Source organism: Falco peregrinus, chromosome 19, assembly GCF_023634155.1.
Source record: "Falco peregrinus isolate bFalPer1 chromosome 19, bFalPer1.pri, whole genome shotgun sequence".
In the NCBI taxonomy this organism is placed as follows: Eukaryota; Metazoa; Chordata; class Aves; order Falconiformes; family Falconidae; genus Falco; species Falco peregrinus.
Window position 1 is genome coordinate 5,122,080 of NC_073740.1, and position 23,858 is coordinate 5,145,937.

Sequence of the window (23,858 nt, forward strand, 5' to 3'; positions counted from 1 at the left end):
TAATTTAGGAATGAGTTTATAGATATTCTTGTCAAGCAGCTAATAATACACAGAACCCTCTGCTCTGGCTGTGGTGTATGACTGGGTCTCTTAGCCACAACCCAGGAACACACAGTGCTCGGCAGCGTGGAGCCGGAGCCCAGGGCTGAAGTTTTCACAGCTTGGGAAGCAGAGCCGCTTGGAGCCTAGCATTTCTGCCTTGTGAAGGATTCCACAGCTCGAGTTTAATTTTGTTTTGAATGAAAACAGTGTAAAAATTGCCTGTGGAAAAAATTGTCAGGCTTCTTGAAGGGGAGCGGTTGGTAAAACAAAATGTTTTATTTTGACTTGGTGAGTTTTTTAAGGAAAAATTCACGTTTTGTATAATACAAAAATATTCCCAAGTGAAAAATACACGTTTTCTACTCTGAAAACTCATGGGGTTTTTCCTTCCTAAGTTATTCCTTTTCCCTGGGCCCCATCAGAAATTATGCTTTATAACAGGGAACATGTTCTGAAAGAAAGTTTCCAATCAGTTTTGGAAATAGTAAACCTTCACAGGGTTCTACTCAGCCGTGATGAGCTGAGGTGGAGAGAAAGGAGGGAGAAGCCGATGTGTGGCTCAGATCTGGGTACTCATGTTGTACAGTTTGAAAAACCGCCCTAAATCACGTGTCGTACATGTGCTAGCCTGATGTGCTCTGCTCCCCCGCGGAGTGGAGGAGAAGAGCCTGGGCTAAGACGGGGTTGCGCTGTGGCTCAGTCCCCAGGCAGCATTCTGCTGTCCGCATGGAAATGCGGCACCCAGAGCTGCATCAAACTTGGCCCCTTAAGTTTTCAGAGTAGAACTAGGAAAAACCTCCTGGGGTTTGGCAGGATGAGAACCGCAGTTCATCTTAGGTTGGAAGTAGTTTCTTCCTGACTTCCTAAGTCAGCTCCATCATTTCCGCCGGATCTTGCTCTAGTTACAAATAAAAAGGCTTCCACAGGTCGGTCTGGAGAGCAGAAACGGTCCTGTATTTCTGCCCAGCTCTGGCAAGTGCGCAGCGCATCCCTTTTCTCAGGGCAGCAGAGACCTAAAGGTGGCAACGCTGTGTCCAGGCATCCGGGTCTCATCGGATGTGATTCAGCTCCGTAATCTTGGGGAGGCGGCAGTGAAACAAAGATGCCCTTGGCTACCTGTCCAACAAAAAGTCACCTGTTTTGGGTGACTGCTCAGGGTTTCATCCCTGCCTCTAGCACTGTTTTGACCCTGTTAATCAGCCAATTTTTATATTGCCTTGTTGCTTCAGAAAGACCGGAGAGTGTTTAACGACCCCTGTGCAGTCAGGATCAGGTGTGTTTTCGTGCTTACGTTTTGACATCAGTCCAGTAAGCCTGTCACAACACACATCCATCCCAACTGAGTGCAATTCAAACCTCCAGGTTTTTAGACTAGCTTTCTTATTTTGAAAACAGGGCTAATTTTAATGCTGAATGTCACATCTGGAAAATATTTGCATATTTTTCTTGTTCTCTCAATCAAAAAGCTGAATGGGAAGGGTTTTATCACAGTGGCTTACATGCATTCTTTTAAAATTTCTTTTAGGGATTATGTTTTTTCCTCTGATGCATCCAAACAGATCCTCCAAGTGATAGAAAAGGTAAGGAAAAACCTGAAAAGAACAAAGAATCTGAAAGGGTGACATGCATACCCCTGGATGGTTGTAACATGCAGCTCTGTGACAGGAGCTTAGGCGTGCGAGCGATGCCTTTTCATAACTGTCTTTGAAGAGTGGGCAAAAAGCCGTGCTGGAGTCAGGAACAAGGAAAAGATCGTTGCAAGGGCCAGATCTGAAGTTTGCAAATAATAAAATCTTCAGGAACCTAATGCCAACAGTAATAATTCTACCAGTAATTCTAACAGGAAGGTGGGAGTAGGACTAATTAAAAAAAAACATAAATGCTTTCTTTGCAGTGCTGGCAACTATACATCAGCAACATGAGCCTGAATAGTAAAGCTGACCAGACAGAAGTGGAAGTAACCATTCTCCTTTCCAAGGGAGGTCAATCATTAAAAGAAAATAGACAACACCAACTGCGACCAGCAAATAACTCTGTTGGTTTTAATATTTTCATGGATCATTTGCAATGTAGGAAAGGGAATTAGGTTTCCTTTTTTAAAAAAAAGTAACAGTTGGATGTTACCACATCGGTGTACTTTAAGCCCTGTGAGACATCTTAACACCCTCCTTTCTTGTCTTTCTGCTTAAAGGCGTGAAAACTGAGCCACCTATTTAGCAAAGTGCTTGGCAGCACCAAGAGGAGGGTATTTGAGCTCTCTTACAGGCTCAGCTTTCGTTTCAGTAGGCCTGATTCTGATCTTAGGGGGGGCAGCGAGGACTATCTGTTGCAGTCCAACTGGCAGAAACCGAGACTGCATGCATGAGAGAACAGAATCAAACCTACCAAAATGGCTCTTGGTTTCCGGCTGCCGCCTGTACACAACCCTGATTTTTCCATTTTCCCCTCAGCTCAAAGAAAAGGAAAACACAAAAAAAGGAAATGAAAATGGAAAAGCCAGAAAACAACCCCTCCAAACAACCCACGTGGGCTGTCTGTTAGATTCAAGGCTTTGATCCTCTATTTGCACAGAAAGGAAGACATATAGCTGCTAACTCCCATTGCACAGGGCCAAGGGGGTTCTGTAAAGCATCAACGGACAGACAGGATTAGTTTGAACACAGATTGCATACCTGTTGCCCTCTCTCTGGAGGGCTGTATATGTACCACAAGAATAACAGCTGCCGACCCCAGGAGTTCACAAAAGGGACCTGTGCCAGGACAGAACCCCGCTAGCTGCAGTCCAGCGAGTGCCTCTGACGACTCGCCTAAAACTTGAGGTCAGCCTGAACATCCAAGCGTCTTCGAGACAGTTCCTGGATAATGGGGACTTCCAAGGATTGGCTGGGACGGACAACTTTATTTAGCATTTATTTCCAAGAGGACGGTGAGGGAACAAGACGAGACTCTTGGTCAAGGAGCTGTAACTCAGGATACAGCTCAGACGTTAGAGCAGCAAAGCCAGGGCTTATTACAGCGCAAGAGCATCTGTCCCCATTGTTATGCACGTGCTGCTCCAGGCATGCAGGGCCATTTTCTAGGAACTGGTGCTTTCTTCCGTCCTCCAAGCATGACAGAAGTTGGGGGCCTGCGGTGCAAAGGGTGCTCTTTAAAAAAGGAGGTATAAACTGTAACTGAATTTATTGGAACACAGGGTTTTTTCATCAGGGGATGTGATGGAGGAAAGGAAGGGTTCAAGCTTTGAGAAGCAAATTTGGGTAAGAACAGGCACCTTTTCACTCTTTTGAACACTGTAAATAATAATAATTAAAAAAAAAAAGACCAAATGGCCGCCCTCCCTGTCCCTCCCTCCCGATCCCAAGGCTTGCCTTCACATCATGCTCTTCCTGTACTGAGACTGTGAGCTCTGTTTGGGTTTTGAGTCTGATTGCTGCAGTTCAAACTGTTTGTACAGGTCCCTCAACTCTTTGATCTCCTGCAGCACCCTCTTGGCTTGGCTCCAGGTGGAGGAAGCCTCCCCCAGCAACCTCTCAGATTCCTGCAGGATCCTTTCAGAGTCCGACTTGGAAGATGAGGAGGAGGAAGAGGTGGTGGTGGTGGTGGTGCTGGTGGTGGAATCCTTGGTCTTTCTCTTGCCTTCTCCGTAGCCCTTCACCTCTGTCAGCAGTTCCTGAGTTTTTTCCAGTTTCAGTGCAACCAGTTCTTGTATCCGGGACAGCTGCTCTGGTTCTGCTGAGGCAAAATGAGCCTCCAGCCCCCTCCTCAGCACCGCCCGGTGCGTGGAAGAGTCCCGTCGAGACAGAATTTCTTCCATGGAGGCACATTTATTCTTTTCTGAGTGCGAGAGCTTTTTGGGGACCTGTGGTGTGTACATGGTCCCTTTGTCAAAGGAGTCATTGTGCTGCCCGGCTCTGTCCCATGAGGTCACCTCCCGTCTTGGGAGGCTCCCTGTCCGGCCTTTCTCTGATGACTTGACGTTCTCTGAATCTGACCGGCGCCGTCCAGCAGTAAGATGTGCCACTGACTTATCCAGATCCACCCGGAAACTCTCTTCACAGGTGCTGTGATCTTCTGGAGAGGCGTCTTCCTCCTGGATCAGGTCGAGTGTCAGCATGCCATCAGAGGTTGAGGTAGATGCCTGAAGAAACAAAGAAGAGCTGTGTTGCCACAGAGAAAGGCATGGCTGCATGCTACTTCTGAGTGGCTCTTACACCAAAGATACGCATCACCTGTGCGGGGATGCAGAAGTGGACCAGGAATACTAGCAAGTGTGACCTAGTGACAGAGCCCCAGCTATGCTGGGTCTGTGGCTCTAGCTGAGATGTGGATGAGCTGAGCAGCCGTGGACCAGCTGTCTGTGCTAACCCATGACGGAGCTCCCCAGCTGGATAGCTATTCTCCACCAGGAGCCTGAAGGAGCATTTCGTTTTCAGCATCAGGAAAATGGGTGTGAGTGATGGCAAGCAACCACTTTGCAAAAGGGTTTGCACAACGCAATGGTCTACAAGAACAGAGGACTAGATCTGATGACTCAGGACAGCCCTGGGTCTTAATGACAATTTTCTGTTCAGGTCAGAGCTCAAACATCAAGTCTTCTTGCATTTACTTATAAAAGAAATAGTTACAAGGGAATTTTACCTAAACAGGTGCCCGGAATTTGTTATACGTACCACAGCCATCAAATGTCCCCGTGTTGGAGGGCGTCGGGAATGCTGTATTTTTGCTCTGTCACGCGTTGGGTGGGCGAGGTAGCTGTCCTCTTCGACAGTAACCTACAGTGGTGACAAAGGCCAGTGAACACCTGGGAGCATAGGACGTATGAGCCATTCCTAGTTTCCGTAGCTGTGATCAGCCAGATGCACTGTGGCAGATCATTTGTCCCTCCAGGATTCCCTTTATCTTGTGACCCGGCCGTATGCTGAGGGTGAACTTCTCCCACATACCCCTGGGCTGGGATCCTTCGCTAAAGGCTGTCAGGCAGCAGCTTGGGCTGCGAACGGTGAACCCTGAACTCAAACACAGAGTTTGCAGTTCTGTAGTGCAAATGTTTGCTGAACAGGAGGTGAGCTGTGCTCACCACCTGAACCAGACCTAGCGCTGAGCTGGAACGAGGAAGGTGATGCATTCCCCACGTGCTACCTTGCTGGACTGCTGCAGCTGCGAGCGGGGCCAGGGTTGCTGTCCAGGAGCACAGTCTGGCTACCTGGGGTGCCTGGATGGCTACAGCTTGTAACGCCCTCCCTAGGGAGTGTGCCCAGGCACACACAGACCGATAGCTTTTTTAAACCTGCCTGCACCATGTCGACAACATGCTGGTCCCGAGGGCCATCACTGGTCCTGGGCGTGCTGGTGGGAGTCACTGATCTACATGCTTACAGGAGATCTGCAGGGAGCGTGCTGTGGGAATCCAGCGTTCGAGGAGTCCGCGAGCGTTTCCCTGGTCTCTCCCCTCTGTGCCTTGATGGGATCCAATCTACTTAGGTCATTCCTGATAATTATCTGTTGAATCTGTTTGTCAAGATTGCAGTGGCAGACTCTCCTTGAAGCAATCCATACTATTGTTTGCTATGCTGCTTTCTGCTCTAAAGCTTTTCCTATGGTCTGACCTTCGTTTTCTTTCACTACAGGGTTTTTGTGCTGCCATCCAAGAGAACAAACAGCATCACAGCAGTGGGCCGCCTGTATTGCGGTAAGTTGAATGTGGATGAGATAGATCTGAGACAGATCTAAGCCGAAGAATAGTTGTCATGAAGCATTAATGTGAGGCAGTGTTGAAACGCTCGTTCAAATCGCAGCCCTGGTAGCGAAGGGCACAGCCTGCTCAAGGTGATTATCATTCACACTGGAATGAACTATGTGGGAATGCTTGTTCTGATCTAAACCTGGCCTCTGTCGGCTCAGCTGCGCTTGTGAGTGTACACTTTGTCTCTGGGAGGAGGCTGAATTGATGTTGCTTTGTTCTTTTTTTCTACTAGAAGCTGCTTTGCATAATTGTGGTAGTTACTTTGGGAGTTTCATGCAGCAATAACGCTGCCGCTTTGGAAGCAGTAGGAGCTATGCTAGTTACGCTTGGTATGGACGCATTCTCAAGTAGGCAGGGCTTTACTGTTGCAGGGTCCTATTGCTGTCCCACAGCGCACACCAAAGCCTCATCTCTCTGGTTGTCCCTTCTTTTTTCACTAAATGGAGGACCTGACTTGTCTTGACAGAAATATATGTGCCACACAGTGCTGAGAAGGCAAAATTAAACGTTCCTGGTTTGACCCTTGGACAGTAGGAAAGGATCTGCAAAGTTTAAATGCCCAGTTTGTGCCCTTCCTTCAACCGCAGCAGTGGAAATGGGCCTGTCTCTTGGAGGTGGTGACTGAGAGGGGAGGGGTGGGTGGGATGAAGATGGACTGAGGGGGGCTGACAGATGGTGCCATGCTATTAGAGTGCTCTGAAGATAGCCTGGGACTATATTGGTTTACAGTTAATACCTTAATTCAGTTGCACTACTTAAAGCTCCTTTGCAAACATGAGCACACTCAGGAGCAGCAGACAGGAGGAAAGTCTCTCCAAAGCCCTGGGAAACCATTCCTTAGTCCCACCATCCCTGTGCGAGGCAAGGCTGGGCTCTGAGGTGAAGGCATCTGACTGGGGCTGGGCTGCGCCAGGCAGGGAGCAGAGCCTTGGACCCTTGCTCTTGCTTTGCAATCAGTGCTGTGTGTTCAGCCCGAGGCTGGGAGGATCAAACTACCCCAGACCAGACCAGACCAGCCCACTCTCTAGGTGCCGGCGGCTGTGTTTGAGTGCAGCCCGCGAAAACGCAACGGCTCTGCGCTCCTTTTAGGTAGGAAATGGAGAGGGTAGGAGGGGCTGCTGCTGTCGCCGGCAGTCTAAAATCTTCACCCAAGATTAAAGTTGAGACCACAGAGCCTGGGTCCAGCCCTCAGAGTCCTGCTCACCTCATCTAAGATGCGGTTTTTAGCACGTGTAATTGCAGAGTTGAGGGCATTAATCCAGGACTCCTTCTCTTCTGGACTTACAGCCAGGAAGATCAGATTTGGTGCCTACAAAAGAGGGAATTCAGGTCAGTGCCAGTGACCAAACTCATACAGAGATGCTTTCACACTGTCCCTGCCCACAGAGAAGCTACACGGCTGTTACAGCTGGCTCGCCTTAGTGGGAAAATGCAAAGCAGACCTGATCCTCCAGTCCTGCAAAACGGTGCTGGTCTGCCACACACTGCACCTGGCCTCTCTGCTTCTTGGCAGCCCTTTGCAAAGCAGACCGTGATTCCTCACAGTACCCAGCTTTCCAAACCAAAAGCTGTGTACCATATTTACTTCCCTGGTGGCTGCAGTTCCTCCTTCCCCCTCTTTGCCTTCCCACACACTATCCTAGATTTTGCCCTCATCAAACGATGACACAGCCTTTCTGTGCATCTGCTGCTCACATGCGATTTATCTGTTGCCACCTCAGACTTTTGAAAGAGTCTGTTAGACAAGCAGCTAAGTAGGTACCTGCAGAAGGAGCCGGATTTTCTGTGCTTTGATATGTCAGATGCACAGCGAGGGCAGAGCAGTCCTGAAAATACGGCAGTTACAGGGGATCCAGGATCCTTAGGGTTTTTTTAAGTTAGATACTCAGTCAAAATGAGTTTTAGCCTCCACAACATTTTGTTCGCTTGCTCAGGGCGCTTGGGGACAGCGCAGCCGCTTTCCATTTTCCCTTTCTCTTCCCTTTTTTTGTTTCATATGTTATGCAATCCTTATCAAAGTGTGGGGTGGGCAGGCCTGGTCTACTGAAACAAGTCAGAATGAATAGTGTAAATCCAGCTCACGTGTGTGGCTGGGGGTGGGTGCGTGCCAGAGACAGCTTGTCTTTAGAGACTGGCTCTCTTTTTGCAGCGGCAACTGAGACCTCATGGGCAGTCCTGCCCCTAGGTAGCAATGACCCCATTCTGGCACTTCTTAGCTTTCGTCTGGTCAGAAAGTACTCCTGGGACAAATTCCTGTGCAGCTCTTTTGATGCTGTGCAAATCTGGACAGCAGACCCAAGGACCATCAGCATCCCTCCCTTCCCTGCCTCCCCCTGTGAATAAATGAGTGCAGTCAGCTAAAGCACAGCTGCCAGGAGTGGTGGCAGTAGAAATGCTTTGTCCTTGCTCCTGGCAAATGTTCTGATGCCTTCCTTTCCCAGAGTCATAATACTCTCAGGTAAACGGATCCAGAGCTATGTGCTTGGTCGCATGTCCTTAGTACGCCAGAGACCGGAGTCCTCCCCCAACCGAAACACCCCTCCTGGCTCCATCTCTCACTGTCACTATCAGTCCTGACACAGTAAATGGGTGTTTGTATATTTGAAACCACGAGGCTCAATCTGGAGCCTGCACAACTCAGCCTACCCGGTTTCACCCCCCGTTGCTGCCTCAAGCCCTCGGGCCTGCGGTCGGTAGCGGAGGCAGCCTGGTCTCCACCAAGAGCTGATGGCTGTCACGGGCTCACTGCGCACTTGTGAGCAGAGCATACCGTGTTTCCAGGCTGTCTGGAGTGGGCAAGGGTAAATTTGCTGTGGTTCTTTTTGCTTCTGCTTTTGGACTTCCTGAGCTCTTCACATTTCTCATAGTCACTCAGGTCAAACATTTCCTGTATGTTTTTTTCATCTTTTACCTGCAAAACAAAAACAAAATTACAGCCTTGCAGATGTCAGTGAGGTAGTAATGGGGCTGCTGCTGCTCCAAGCCAGCAGGGTGCCTGGCTGGAGCTGCCGTCTGCACGGGGGGGTTGAGTGTGCAGGATGTGTGCTGGAGCCTCTGGTGTGTTACGTGGTCGCTGAAACATTGTGCGAGAATATTCCAGCATCAGACACACAAATGCAGTAATGGCATTGGTAGCTGGGGAGTGCTACACTTGCTTTTGGGTAGGAGAAGCAGAGATTTTCAACACGATAGTTCTGACTGGAATCTCTTCTGGAATGAGGGGGATGTGTTTAGAAGGATAACTTGAAAATCATGGTCTCCTATGTTAATTCCTGCTTTGCTATGGGTTCCTTTGGGACTTAACTGCCTCTCCTACCCCCAAAGTTACTGGGGCTAGTACATGCAAGTGTGATCAGACACAGTGTTTATGCTTGTGGAGCCTCAAAATGAACAGGATTTACTCCAGCAGCAAGGAGAGGACCTTGCCTGCTAGGAGGAGGTTCACGCGGAGGTGGAGATGCTGGGAGGAGGTGGACTTTCATCTGCTGATTAAAGGGGGCAAGCATATTAGCGCTTGTTGCTTTTCTGGAGACAGCATAACAAAAGTTTGAGGGATAAAGATTAGCACTTCCTATTTTTAACCTAGTGGTATTACTGAAACCTGTGCTGACAGCTGATTTGGGGGGTGGCTGCAGCACATCCAGTCCCAGATTACTGACACGATGCGTGTGCTGCTCTCCCCCGCTGCTGAGCCTCGTCCCTTGGGAAGGGGCTGTGGGCAGAATTCACCCAGGCACGGGGGGCTGCCCAGCTCATGGATCCTGTTCTGGCACCTGCTTGCCAGGCTTCCACTGCTGGGTGGCTGGCCAGGCCTCCAGAGACCACCAGCAGCCAGGGGATTCATGGAAGGTTTCAAGAAGGAAGAGAGCACCAGGGCTTAGTGTTCGCTAACAGAAGCACTTCGTGGTTGTCCTTTAGAGAGTCATCGAGTGGCCTCTTTGCAGCTTTTACAAGATCTCACTTTCTCTAGGGTCTATTCCCCAACGCTTTCTGTATTAGCCGCGGTGTGACAGGCACGCAGCTACAGATAAATAGTGCAGAGGCTTAAATTAAAGGTGGGACCTGTACAGGGTCGCGAGGGCTGTGGCTGAGCTGGGGAGGAAGCCAAGGTTCTTGGTGCTGTCCCATGACAGACAGAGCCCTGACCTGAAGGTACCGTCACTCGGGGGACTCTTGGAGCGAAGAAGAGAACGCGCAGCCTGTCTTCTGCCTGGCCCCCTTTAGTTTTCATGGTCTTCCTTTTCTCTCCTCTCATTAATGCACTGTCCTCACCCCCCGCTCCTGTGGCAGGGCAGCTCTGCTCTTCCCATGGTAAACAGGAGGAATGCTGGTAACTGGGGTGGGAGAGAACTTGGGTTTGCGTGTCCACTGAGGGCAGAACAGTGGCAGGCACAAATCCGTGTCAATCTGCTTGATCCTGCTCCAGCCAGGGTCATTAGGGGCTGGGAACTGCAGTGTTGAGTAACTCAGGTGCCAGAAAGGCAGACGGTGATGAGGTCTTAGCTCTTGGATTTCTTGAAAGGACTCCACCCCATTTAGTAGGTTTCTTCCCTAGTTTTGGGAAGCACTGAAGGAATTCCCCCTGATGTTTTCAATAGAATTTCAACAAAGAGGCTGATTGAAACGCTGTAACCGGCTTTCTAACCAGAGACACAGATAAACTGACCATCTGGCCTTGCATAATGACTGCAGTTCCTCCTCTGTCCTTTTTCCTTCTGTGCCCTGAGTTTGTTTTCAAGAACTAGGAGGCGGTCACCATGCACAGCTCCTCTGGAAGCCCCAGAAGCTATTGCTGATTTCTGCTTGTAAGTAACAGCTACTGTGTATGGGCTGTTACGAACAGATATGGAAATGTCTCTCACAGATAATGTCTATCTATATATCCTCCCCATGCATTTCTAATCAGCTTTTATCTCTTCCCAGCACCATCCTACAATCCACCTCTTTCCAAGAATCTTGGCTGAATTCAGCCCTGTTCACTTGCAGCAGGAAAAGCCAATCCCCTCCGAGCCCCCAGCTGTGGCCCAGTGGCTGAGGCAGGACTCCTTACTCCAGATGTTCGCTCATGTAGGTCACTGGGACTTCCCCAGCCCTTCCCTCCTTTCTCAGACAGCAGAGCCTGCGCTGTGAACTCCCAGGAGCTGGGACTCAAATATCTTGCCTCTAGGAATCTCTACAGGAGGCTGCAGGCGGGACGGGTGGAGTTGGTTCAGATGAACACCCTGCAAGGTGTACATAGTCCTTTGGAAGGCTCGGGCTGCCAAGTGCCAGGGCTCTAACACAGCACTTGTCTACAAAAGACACTCAGAAGAGGCCCTGCTGTGCAGCTGGTACATCACTTTCACCAAAGTGCTGTACCCATGTGTAGACCAGTTATAAAACGCTTAAAGGCTGAGAAAAAGCTACATTTTTTTACTTTAAAAGGATGATGCTGGGGTCCCATTTCTAAGTTTCGGACAAAGTGGGCAGGTTCAGCCCCCCACAGGTATTTTTGGAGGGGTGGGTGCACGCTGTGAAGGATGTGGGCTAGAGTGAGCCAGGTGCCTAAGGGTATGTCTGCCCTTCAGCCAGAGCCGCAGCACAGGGAGGCAAGGCAGGTTTGTGCTCACTTTGAATTGATTCCCTCTTGTACACAGCCTTGGTAGTATAATGAGGCCATAAAGTGAAGGGGGCTGTAATTTAGTCATTTGAACGTGGCTTTGTTCTGCCTTCGTGGTGGGAAGAGGTCTCAGCATCAGCCTGAAACGGGCTCCGCTGCGGTGATGCAGCGGCAGATTCCATGGGGCATGGGAAGGACGGCAGTCTTGTCTCGCAAGGGGCAGTGCCAACTGATTTCCCCCCTCTCTCCTGCGCTGAGACATACAGGCTGAGAAGTAAGCAGCAGAGCAAAATAACAGAGCATTCAGTGTGCAAACAGTGAAACTAGAGAGAAGGAAGGTGAAAGGCAAACTTCAAAAGTACCAGCCAGCTCTTCTGTCCTTTGTGGGAGGCCACTGAGGCCGGAAAGAGGGAGGTGATGGGCATGAATTGCAGAACAGAGCAACCTCAGAGACAGGAGAGGATGAGTGCAGAGGATAAGGACAGTCATGAGCCCATCCTCTGTAAAAAATAAAAAGGCAACCCCTACAGACCCACAAAACTGCTGGAACCGCATCGTCGGTGAAGCCTAAATCCTGGTCACCTATATCGGTAGGGGGTGGGTGACAAACCTGCAGGGTGTCTCTACTCATCTCACGTTTTCAGTGAGATTGGAGCCACGCAAATAAATAAAAGCTTTCAGGTTTCACCAGCAAAGAATTTGGCAACGCACAGGTCTTTGGATAACGTTTTGGAGACCTTTGGGAGGAAGTAGCCTCAGTGTCAGTTCTTAGTAGGAGGGAATGAAGTGTGATTTCTCAGTCACCTGGTGTGATTTGTAAGGGGAATGGCACGGGCAGCACAGCAGCATTGATCTTCATTTATGCCAGGGTGACCTACCGCAGCTTGTCATGCACCCAGGGTGCTCTGTGGCTGAGGCGCTGATCCTCGTGATGGAGATTTACTATGACCATTATGTTTGCTCGTTTGTTTTCTTCTTCTTTGCTGGATATAGATTGAACACAGATTTTTGAAAGTGAGCGGTGATTTTTAGTCTCAGGTGCCAAACATGAAACTCTTTAAGACAGGTTTGAATTGTGGGAAAGGCTGAGCATCTCCTCTCAATAGTCTTCAGTCTGGTTCCCCATGCCCAGACAGTTGGTCCCTTGCTCTCTAACTTGCAGGGAAGATGGCTTCAACAGGCTCTCCAGGGCCTGACGGTTCCTCTTTTCCACAGCTTCTTTTAGGGAGCCAAGAAAAAGCTTCCCTGTCTGGAGCAGCATTTTCTCTCCCGTCCACTGCACGGGTTTGCACACCTGCCTGTGAAGCAGCTGGGGCTCTGCAGATGTGGGTATTTTTTGGATCCTTCTGCTTTCACCAGCTTTTCTTAAGGTCTCCCACACCGTAGTTTGAAGCTGAGAGGAATCAGGGACCGCTTGGCTTAAAGTGCTAGGAAGAGAGAGGCCTGGATGGTTGATTTTGGCAAAATCATTCCTAGCTGGGAGGTGGCCAGCAGGTCTTTCCTTCCTCACAGCTGCTGATTGCCTGGCATGCAGCGAGCCGATGGATCTCAGAGCCTCATGGGCATGTAGGTCCTGCACTCCTTGCCCTGCGGGGAAGCTCTGGATTGAAAGGATTAAGGTAAATAAATCCCAGCAATTGCTGCCATGGCCGTCTGCTGGCTTTGCTATCCGTATTGTACCTGCTCTAGGCAGACTAAACAATTTCTTGTCCTGGGGTTCAACCTGGCTCCTCCCCATGCTCCGTGCATGCCTTCCGCACTTGGCCAGTAGGCCAGGCGAGGGAAGGGAAACTGAGGCACGGAGAAGGAACCTGAAGTGTCCCCCATCACCTAAAACAAAGGTGGGTTCCTAAAGCGGGGCACGTTAGACCCTGGGGCCATTAGACCACACAGTCCCTGCACCCGCAACAGCAGCTGCCGCTGCTCAGGGTGTAGCTACGCAGCAGCCAGCCACGCAGCCACCAGCTAATCTGGGCCTGCAGTCAGCGGCGAGATGTGCTGAGGCTGACATTGCTGGCGCGTTGCTAAAGTTCAAGGAGGGGAGCTGCATTCCTCACACGCCTCACCCCCACAGCTGCTGCCCCAGCAGGGTCAGCCCGGAGGGATGCCAGCCACCACGGCACTCCCTGTGCCTGTGGGACGGGGCAGTCCTGTGGACACGTAGGGGGTCAGAACATCAGCCGTGCTACCCAAGGTACCATCTCACAAAGGTTTGTAGGGCTTCTGTCCAGCCTTGCAGCTAATCACACTCCCAAAGGTCTGTTTTCTCCTGCATGAATACTTCTTCACAGCGTTCTGGCAGCAGAAGGATCCCTAACGTGGTTTAAATTCTCTGCCCCTTGGGTGTCTTGCTGACGGAGAGTTAAAATTTCCTCCCTCATCAAGCTGTCACCTGCAACAGCTCCAAACCTGCTTGATTCAGATCGGGGCTGTGTTTTGGGGCCAAGGCAGGAGCGAAGGGGAAGGGCAGTCCCTCGGTCCCCAGGCAGAGTTCTGTGGTTTTCCTTAGGTTTGCTTGGTGGCGATTTGCCTGAGCAGTTCCCCTGCTGAGATGTGACATGCTCAAAGCAAATGCGGAAGGTACAGGAAATCACAAGACACCAAGTGTAAAGTATCCACAGGACGTTCAAGAGGTCGTAACGTGGCTCAGGGCGTATGCGACAAAAAACTTACAGATTCTCAGCAAAGCTGAATATCCAAACACGGGCAGTTTTGGGGACAGCATCAGCCAGCGTGTTCCCCTCTCAAGCTGAGCTCAAAGTTTCACTTCCTCAAGTCCTACCATCCAGCAAGGAACAGAAGTTTCTGCAGAGCTTAGCTCAGACCAGGCTGTGGCTGAGAGAGGAGCCCACGCATGTGTGCAGCACCGGCTCTGGCAGTGCCAGGGAGCAGCACTGGTTGGGGGACTGGCAGGTGATGGGGGAGACCTGAGCGTAAGGGCCTGGCCTGTCACTGGCTCCTTGTTCTCAGTGCCCTGGCTGCACAAGGGAAGTAGCTGAGCGGTTCTGGCTCTGCAAGGGAAGTAGAAGAAGAAATACAGGGAGCGTTGGGAGGGTTTCAGGTGTTACAGTAAGAGAGGCCTGCAAAACGCTGTGAAAGGAGGGTGAAATGGCCCACGTCCAGGGGGACACTGCAGACAGTCCACTTTCTCCTTCTTTAGTACAAAGTGCACGTGCAGAGCGAAGACAGGGATAGAGATAGTGTGTTTGTGCAGTCACTGGCACGGCAGGACTCTGGTTTCAGCCAGAGCCTCTGGACCTGGGTAGGATAGGAGTGGCAGCAGTCCAAGAGACTGCCTCCCATCTGCACACCAGCATCCCAAGTGGGAGCTGCACCATGAACTCGGTAGCTCAACGGCACGAGTGTCACCTTCCAGGCCTTTTCACATCCCGATCGCTGCCCTGAGCTAGCGAGGGGCTGGTGGCAGAGAGCTGCTGTCTACTCCAGTCCGTTGCCCCGAAGAGTCATCAGCCAGGGCTACCAGAAACACACATCCCTCGGAATCGGCAGGCTCCTGAAGAGAACCAGCAATGTCACATCCCAGCGCGGCCCTGGAATCCCCAGGTTGTGCTGCCTCAGCTCACAAGCTGCCTCTGCTGCAGAGAGGGCGTCAGGCTGTGTTTTTTCTACCTTGGTGTTCTTCAACCCTTTCTCTGACTGTGCAAGACGGTGCCACTGGGACATAAACAACCCCTGAAACTTTTCACCTTCCTCTCCAAAGTGTAGAACAGAGCTTGGCCAAACAGGAGAAGGAAGGTGGAAGGGAAAAGGATAGCTTAAAAGAGCAAGAGCAGGAGAGGTACGCAAGGGACTGCAGGTGCCAGCCAGGCAGTCACAGACTGTTCCTGTGTAGCTGAAAGCCAAGGGTTTGAACACCTAGCGCAACCACCGCCCGTAACCACATCTGTAATCGCACAGCTCTGATCAACACCTTGTGCATGCCGAACGTGCTGGACACCAACGTATTTTCCTCACCTACCAACCGCAGATGTAACACGGAGCCGGAAAACACAACCACCCCGTACACAGAGTTGTTCACCACGTGCTAAATGCGTGCCACGAAGCGTCGTCAGTACCAAGCGTGTGAGCAGCACGTGTGTGGAAACACCGCAAGTGCTTTGCAGGTTCCGTCCCACACGTGAACCATGTATGTGAACTCCAGACGCTACCTCGAATGTGACCACAGATGCGCGCACATGCACCCCTCCCAGGCAGAGAGCGAGCTGTGCAGCGTGTGATGGTGCTGTAACAAACGAGGAGCGAGAACAGATACTTTTCAAGTGCTCTTGTGCTAATTGTGGCGATGCTTTCGGTAGCAAACAAGAAAAGGCTTAAGAAAGCCCCAAGAAGCGTTTCCTCATTAACATCTCGTCATCGCAGAGTCCGTTCATGCTGTCTGGACAGCCCTGGGCTTCCTGATAGGAAGTGGTAGGAGCCCAGCTGTGTCTGCGTTAGTCTGACTGCTATTCCCAAGTGCAAAGCAATGACAAAGCTGGGCTAGAAACAAGAGAACAATTACCAGAAATTTGCAGGAGGCGGGGGGGAGGGAACCAGTGTGGAGGAGAGCAAGGGGAAAGAATGCAGAAATGATACTGAGAAGGTGTTCTTTCGCTTAGCAGGAGCTTAGCTCACTTCAGCACATCGTCTTCTGTGTTTCTGCCTTGGACGCTTTTTTTGGCTGATGACCAAATGCTAAATAATGAAGGTTTTTTTTGCATAAGTTCACCGAATTCGGCTTGCAGCAGGGGTACAGATCTCTGCAGGCTCAGGGCCCCGGGCTGAAGGAGGTCTGTAAGCCTCAGCTACCATTTTGGTGCATGGTTCGAAGAGCAAAAGCTTCTAGGTGTTAGACCAAGTTCTAACCTGGTCTTTTGGAAGACCAAAGCTTCCAAAGGTTGATGCCCTGATAAAAGCACGTAACTCAGAAGCCCTGTTTGCGTTTTCCAGGTGTATCAACTGATCTGATAAAATACATTTCCTCTCCTTACAGACTTGGTTTCTGCCAGGGAGGAAGCCCTGGCTTCCATCAGACATCCACATCTCCTCCTAACAAAAATAAACACATCAGGGCTAGTCTCTAACCTGCAAGCCCAGCTCTAGGTAGGCAACTGAACAAGTGCACAGACTCCCCGCAGGAATCAGTGTGGATATTGATGGGATTTTGGTAGTCTGACTCTGCCTGGGGGAGTTAGCCTTTTGGAAAGCTATCTATTCAGCCTTTCCAGACGTCAGACCGCTGCTCAGCTCCGAGCAGTTTCACTGCTCCACGTTGTCTTTGTGCAACATCATTACCTGCCCTGAGCTGACATCTCTCCCAAGGGATCTCACAGTGACAGACAATTCCCCCTTCCTAGGCACCTTGTGCCTTAGGGAGATGAGTATTATTAGCCCTGCTTTCCAGATGGAGAAATTCAGGCAAAAGTAAATAAATGTCTGGTTTGAATTCATTTAGTGAGTGCGTGGCAGAGCTGAGGATAGTCCTGGTGATTAACCCCTTTTGCTGCGGTGCTGTGAGCTGACGGGGAGAGGCCAGGAGCCCGGCTTTACCTGCTAACCAACCTGCCTTCTGTCCTAGAGCAGCTGCTGAGCTTAAGAGAAGCTGACAAGAAACACCAAGGTTAATCTGAGAGTTAAATCGTAAGCTCCATCCACCAGATCCACGTTGCTCCGATAGCTTTGATAGAGCAAAACTAATTTATAGCAGAGGAGGACGCTGATCTTTTAGAGAAACAGACAGTTGAGTTTCCTCTCCCGTCACTGCAAGAATCAGGCTGAGATTGAATCTGTCTAGTGGCCGTTTCCACTAGAGTTTTCTGCTCACATCTCCTCAGGGTCTCCACTAGTTAATTCTCTCTCTGGCTGCATCCAGCGCCTGCCCCAGCAGCTGCACCGGCAGTGGCGGGGGTGCAGAAGTGGAGAGGTTTTTCTCCTCTCCACTTGTGAAGAGCCTCTCACACAACTCATCAGCACAACCCAGCAGTGGCTCCATTTTCTCCACTGGGCATAATCTGGTGTGTGAAAAAACAAAAGAGGGCTCCATCCTGTTGTGCTTGACAAATCCCAATTTATTAAGCTATTTGCGGGAGCTGCGGGCACCTGCTGCCAGGAAAGCGAGATGGAGAGGGAGCCTCGTGCTCCGGGAGCAGAGCTCGGAAATGCATTAAGTGTCCTGTGGACAGGAGGGAGTGCTGGCTACGGGGCTCCCCGAGGCAGATCTTAGACCTGGCTGGTATGGGAAGGCTTTGCTAAGGAGTAGAGGTCCAGTCAGTACCACCACCCTGCGCTGTGTGTTGGAAGACCCGTCCGTCTTTGGACAGAAAGTCTTGGGAACGCGCAGCAACAGGCAGTCCCCCCACGCGCGTGCCCTCCGTCCGCACAGGTGCACACAAGTGCGCTCCCCCAGACAGGCAGCGCAGTGTGCCACGCACCAGGGGGGCTGGAGCCACCTCGTGTACTGAGATACCCGGAGATACCGGACCCAGTGACACAGGCGTATTCTTCAGTCCTGCAGGCACACAGAGTCACTTCAGTGCACACGCAGCCAGCCAGATGTTACCTCTGTAACCACATTTCTACACAACCACAGATTCTTCCATATAAAGACAGGCAGTCACTGCTGTGTGTTATTTATGGTCTTTCACACGGCGAGTATTCATACACGTAGAGCCACAGCGCTGCTTCAGTTGCACACGCATTAGCGTTTTTTTTCCCCTGTCAAGAAATACACGCATGCTCCCTGAAACAAACACAAGTGCTCCTTGTTCAGAACTAGCGCCCGCGTGGCCCCCCAGCCAGCCTCGTCCCCCTTGGACACAGATATCTAAGCAGTAGCTACCCAGACGTATTGGGGAGAGAGGGACAGACAGACATCTTTTTCCTGCACATCTTCACTGGTGTTGATTCCTGTATTACAAATTATTAATTTCCTGCTCCTTAGCCAAGTAGAGCCTTTGCTGTTGGTTTATTCTCCAGGTTTCAAACAGCTGGGATAGCAGAGAGAGACATAACCACCCACCCGGCAGCACTGGGGGTCCGGGACATCCCAGTGGCACTGCAGCCAGTAGCAGTCCAGCTGGTGGCTTCAGGGTGGCCAGGATTTTGGAAAACACTCTTGTTTTCCCAGGCAAGATCCAGAGAACCCATCAAAGGGAGGGTTCACACCCTGCTGAAGGGAGTGTATTGTGCCACACAGCGTGGCTTTGCTGTCCCAGAGAGCTGCTGTGCAGGTCTGGGCTGCAGACGGAGGGTCTGGGAGGATCCCCCAAGTGGGGCAGCTCCTCCAGCCCTGGAGGAGTTTGCCAGCGTGGAGCCCAGCCGTGGGGGATGCGGGCACCCCAGTGTACCTGCAGCCGGTACTCCCAGAGGTTGCTCAGGGTTTACGGGCACTGAATAGCAGCTCTCTGGAAGTGCCCTCTCCCTAGCGGATCTGCTCTGAGGAGGTCCTCGCTCCGGCAGAAAGCATCTGGTGGGCTCGGGTGGTCAGTGCAGCCTGGGTGGCAGCCAGACCTCCCGTCCTGTGGAGACACGGGGGGACAGTCCCGGCCGCCTGACTCTGCCTTTGCTTCGGCAGGGCCAGGTTTCTCCCTCTACCCACCGGTACGACTCCTTCTCCCACTGAAAGGTGGCTTGGTGAGAGGGACCCCAAAAAGTTCCTGTCTCTGAGTGCCCCCAAAGCCTCCCTGCTAACTCAGCTCTGAATTTCAGTGTTACTCAGGCCCATCGGTGATACTGTGCCTTCACACCTGCTCAAAGGACCATAGAGCATCCTGCTGACACATCTGCCCAGCCTGCAGTGAATTTGCCATTCCAGAGCTGCCTAGTCCAGTCTATTCCCAATCCTTTCCCAGCAGGGACCATTCCCAATCCCTTCCCAGCAGTTCCAACTCTGTTGGCACAGTTGATACAGTCTGATCCAAGCAGGCAGCTCCCCTGTCATTTGAACTTGATCATGGTTCCTCCTTCTTCCAGGTCCTGGCTCAAGAAGTACAAGCTCCAGTTTGATCCCTGTGAACTGGGTTTAAGCATATGTTTCTGCTCAAGCACATGTTTCAGTGCTGCCTCGAACTGGGGCCCCAGCACAGGAGAGCTATTGACCCAGTCCGGTAGAACACGAGGCAGCAGGTAAAATCCTTCCAGCCATGTAATCTGTCTGTCTGGCAGTTTCTAAACTCTGATCTGTGGCCCCAGAGGTATGTGAGCTGCTTGTAAGAGTCATGCAAGACAAGCAGGCCCGCTGTTGAGAAATACGCACCATACAGTCTGCCTTACTACTGGAAAATTTGGAAGAACCATAAATGAAAGGAGATTTGTACCCCTTGCTGTGTCCCTCTCACATCCAGCTTTCCATGTAACTCTTCCCATCCATAAATGCATCTATAAATTCATCCTAGGTTTGGTGTCTAATTACCGCTGGTGTTGTCTACGGTCTCTAATCTTCCTCTTATTATGGCTCTTCACCTGAGCCTTTCTAAGGCACGGAGCCCCAGTCTGCAGGCAACATTTACTCCCTGCCTGTGTCTCTCTCCAGTTCTGGAGCAGCCGAGGGATCAATGGGAGCGAGCTGGGAAATGCCAACACACAGCTAAGCACGACCTGGCCTTTCGGTCCACTTTTAGGCTATTTCCATGCTCTAATAACCCTTGATCCATCTGCACTTCGCCATGCCCCGTGATTCAGTTAGCTTCTAAATCAAATTATGCTTGGTACTCTGGATGATATTACCTCTCCAGATCCTAGACTGATACAGCAGGGCCAGGTAGCCACGCGTCTGAGCTACAGACCGCCCTGCCGTGCCCATCGGGGACTAACTTCCACTTATGGGAGGAAACCCACCGAGACCCAGCCCCAGATCTGTGATTTTTACCCCAAACGCCCTATCCTAACACCAGCCTGACTCAAACAAGCCTCTGTGCCTCTTGTTGTGGGCACAACTCTCGCTAGCGCTAACGATGAGTTTTTAAAGGGTAATCGGAGGGAGGAGTGCTGTTGCCTGGGGAGTTCTTCCTGATGAATTTATCAAGAGAAAAATTAAAGGGGGAGGCTGTGCGAGGACAGCCGGATCGCAGCCTGCCAGAGCCTGCAACACTCAGCCCGATAGTCACATCCAATTAAGTCGAATGTAAATACTCCATTAAACCCCAAACCTCAGCCGACACTGAGCGGAGATGAGGGAGGAGGAGAGGGGATACCTTTCTCAACAAGGTGTTGAATCCCTGGTTAAATTTCCCCGTTGTGCTCTTGCAGGTTCAGGGGGAAGAAAAATAGAAGAGATAGGGGACCCATAAATGGCTCGATTCCAGTTGGGAGACCAGAGTTATTTCCAAATAGAGCGGTGCAGCAGCTGGGAACAAGACCACTGTCGAACTTAATGACAGAGGACAGGCACAGAAGGAAGCTGGCATTGCCGTTTCACCGCGGCGGAAAGAAGGATGAGGGGTTTAACTCTCGCTAAGTGAATCCTTTCATGTGTCCAGCGCAGGGAAAATGTCTCCCAGCCCGAGCTGTCTGAGAGAGTCACTGTCGGAGCTGACACACCAGCCCAGGGCAGGTTTCTCCAGGAGAAGAGAAGCCCCTGAGAAACCTCCTGAACCCAGGCTGGCGATGGAGGGGCGCTGGGGAAAGGCTGGGGCTGCTCCGAGTGCGCTTTTCATATGCAAAGGGGAGGAAGGGGGGATGGGAAAGGAAAATGAAACTGATCCTACCTCCTTCTCCGAGATGTAAAGCTGATCTCCCTTCAAAACCACATAACGGTTTTTCCAGATTTCCCTAAAAATGCCTTTCCCGCAAAATTTCCGCACCCAGCCGACCTTCTCTGGCTGCACAGATTGCTGGTTTCCATCCTGTTGCCCCTAACACAAAGAGAGAGGGAAGAAAATGGGGGAAAATGGTATTATTCTTGGTTTTACACTCCTCTTCTCCCCCCCTCCCTCTTTGCCCAACTTTCGCCTCCCCCTCTCTCCGGCCCCTCTCTCCACTGAAGCCGGGACCGAGGTACTTTGCCTGATTCACTCTACATAGATTTTTCTGCTGCAGACATGAAGCAACAACAATAATGCCGAGAGGACGATGCAAAAATCGCAGGCAGGGATTCACTCCATGCATTATATAAGAAAGGCTTTATGTTATATTCGCCTCATGTGATGTGCATTTGCCCATGCAAAGAGGAAGAGGAGGGTGCTGGAGAGAATTTAAACTAGCTGATTTATTTTTTTTTTTTCAGTGAAAATTGCATTTCTGAGCCTTTTATGAACAATTAATCCTCGAGGTGAAAGCTATGTATGGGTTTGCATTTGAGATTTCTTCACAGACAGTGATAAGATCTCAGCACAGCAGACACACACATACGGCACAGAGCAGACACAGCGCCAGATAGATGGTGTCTCCGTATTTTATCGTTTCCTTGTGCTCAAAAATGAAAACTGCCTGCCTACATTGCTCTGCACTAAACGGCACATAGTATCTCCTGGTGAATTCAAGAGGAAGGAGAGGCGCTGGGCAGTTGGAGAGAAGGGTGCTGGGTTTGGTTTTGTTTTGATCTGGTTGGGGTTGGGTGGGTTTTTTTTGCAAGGCAAGGGTGGGGGGAGCAGAGGCAAAGCAAACAACTGGAAATCAAGAGACAAACCCCCCTCCCCAAAACATCCGGGAGCCTCCCTCACCCCACCGTGCCCCAGAGAAGAACCGATTTGACTCACCCTTTTTGCCGAATTATTTTTTTTCATCATTCCTTGGTGTGCTGTGCCGGAGGGAGATGGGGAGGGGGGGGGGGGGATCAGAGAGGGGCTGCCGGCGGCCTCCTCCTGGGGAGAGTGTGGCTGGGAAATACACAGGGTACCTCCTCTTACTCCCTCTCAGTCTTCACCCTTTGTAGATTACAGAAGCTCTCTAGTTACATTAAGACCAGCCCGCCTCTGTAATACATCCTTAGCCACACAGACACAGCATCCCCCCCCACCAACCGGCACCACCACCACCATCACTGAGCTCTTGTGGGCTTGCACTGGGCTGGCCTGGGCTCCCGAGCTCCATCTATAGCCGTGCGCGTATGACGTCTGGAGTTCACAATAAAGGGCGAATCGCAGCCCACGAGGGTTTTTCTTCTTTGTTTCTGACTCACTGCTGATGTGAGTGGCTGGATGTGTGTGCGGCTGGATGGGAGTGTGGGGAGGCTGGGGTCAGCGGGGGGGACGGGAGCAGACAGCACATTGTCAGATGTCCCCGTGTCCCCCCCTGTGTCCAAGCCACATTCTTGGCTGTGTCACAGGTCACTGCAAAACTTCCTGGGAGATGGAAAAGCGGCCAGGTGGCACCGGGAAGGGTTTCTGCCAAGAAAGTGGCCGAGTGTTTAGAAGTGTAAACAAAAGCACCCTGCAGAGAGGAACGGAGGGATTCCCTGGGGAGGGGGCCAGGGGAGAAGGGACCGCTTCCCAGCACAGGGGGGGCTGGTGGCAGGGACTTAACACTGCAAAAAGACTGTCAGATTCAGAGCATGGCTTCCCAAAAGTGAGGAGGGGCTTGGCTTCTTATAAAATAACCTGTTTTCTGCTTATTTGGTCTCCATCCTGTGTCCCCTGTGAGTCCAGAACTATCTGAGCACAGGACCGAGGCCATCAACTGCGTTTATAGATTAAAGAGACATGGAAAAAAGAGAAAAAAACAGAGAAAGGAGGAAATCATTCTGTTCAGAACCAGATAGATAGTTAAAAGGGATTGATCAGTCATTGATCAATTGATCAGTTGCTTGCTTTACAGTGAAAATCTTCCATCCAATCCTTAGTCTGGCACCCACCCACCCTACCAATTGTAGACTGTATTTTAATCCAAGCACTTCGGAATTAATGCATAGAGAATACTGATGATGTACTTGTACTAACATCTTTTAAAGCATTATATGCTGGAAGGAGAAGCAGTGGTTGAGTGCTTGGCTTAGAGACTTATTTTCAGAGCTTTTGTGAGGAAGGGGCTGGCGGGTTTGCATCCTTTTTCCGAGTGCTGGCACTTCTGTAGTGCTTTCCCATCCGTGTTTGAGCTGTGGGCTGTACCGAAAGCCTGGACACTGCAACAAGTTACAGTCCAAGCCAAATCCCCCCTCTACGATGTGCAGAAGAGGGGTTGCTTTTTCCTTTGGTGCCTGTGCAGCCCTGTGGGGCTCAGAAATGGGAGTTGCCATTATTGTGCCTCAGTTTCCCCCTTTTAGACCATGAGTATAATCAGGTGGTTTGGGATTTTTTTTTTTACAATTACCGTGTAAAGTTAAGAAGTGGCTAAATGCTTTAGTATTGCTTCCTTTATTCTCTTTGTTAAATTCAGCAGTGTCAGGTGCTAGTCTGTTCTGCTTGAGAGGCTCTGGGTTTGGGGGGGGGGGGCACCCCAGCGGAGTAGGGAAGAGCCACAGCGATGGCATGTGTCCACGAGGGCTGCGGAGGCCCAGCAGCAACACCTGCCCCACGTGGCTGGGTTGCGGCACGTGGGCAGAGT

General features: G+C 50.9%; 1 protein-coding gene and 1 long non-coding RNA gene across 7 annotated transcripts in view; one reads left to right on the top strand and one right to left on the bottom strand.

The window, feature by feature from the left end:
- Positions 1 to 297: 297 nt before the first annotated feature.
- PLEKHO1 (pleckstrin homology domain containing O1) lies at positions 298 to 22,442 on the bottom strand. Of its 3 annotated transcripts, XM_027796601.2 has the most exons (7): positions 22,076 to 22,441; positions 21,086 to 21,232; positions 8,556 to 8,696; positions 6,990 to 7,094; positions 4,713 to 4,814; positions 3,411 to 4,180; positions 298 to 3,169 (listed from the first exon to the last, which is right to left on the bottom strand). In XM_027796601.2, exons 1-6 carry the CDS (start codon positions 22,103 to 22,105, stop codon positions 3,413 to 3,415), a joined length of 1,293 nt encoding a protein of 430 aa, XP_027652402.2. In that variant the 5' UTR covers positions 22,106 to 22,441; the 3' UTR covers positions 298 to 3,169; positions 3,411 to 3,412. The 3 variants fall into 3 exon arrangements, with proteins under 3 accessions (XP_027652402.2, XP_027652403.2, XP_005244334.2); XM_027796602.2 differs by having other exon boundaries at positions 298 to 4,180; positions 21,086 to 21,223; positions 22,076 to 22,442; XM_005244277.4 differs by having other exon boundaries at positions 298 to 4,180.
- The window catches only part of LOC114014075 (uncharacterized), a 37,024-nt gene continuing 17,987 nt past the window's right edge, over positions 4,822 to 23,858 (top strand). For 3 of the 4 annotated variants that reach the window (XR_008745024.1, XR_008745026.1, XR_008745025.1), the window contains exon 1: positions 4,822 to 5,731. This is a non-coding gene — a long non-coding RNA (uncharacterized LOC114014075). The remainder of the gene's footprint in view (positions 5,732 to 23,858) is intronic. The other variant, XR_008745027.1, reaches the window with a different exon arrangement.

Bases quoted from the DNA above. Each gene is read 5' to 3' on its own strand.
- PLEKHO1 (XM_027796601.2), bottom strand. From the start codon at position 22,105: ATGATGAAAAAAAATAATTCGGCAAAAAGG. The intron at 7,095-8,555 runs GTATGCTCTGCT...CCTCTTTTGTAG, and splicing joins CCAGACAGCCTGGAAACACG to GCACCAAATCTGATCTTCCT. The intron at 4,181-4,712 runs GTACGTATAACA...TTGTTTCTTCAG, and splicing joins GGGGACATTTGATGGCTGTG to GCATCTACCTCAACCTCTGA.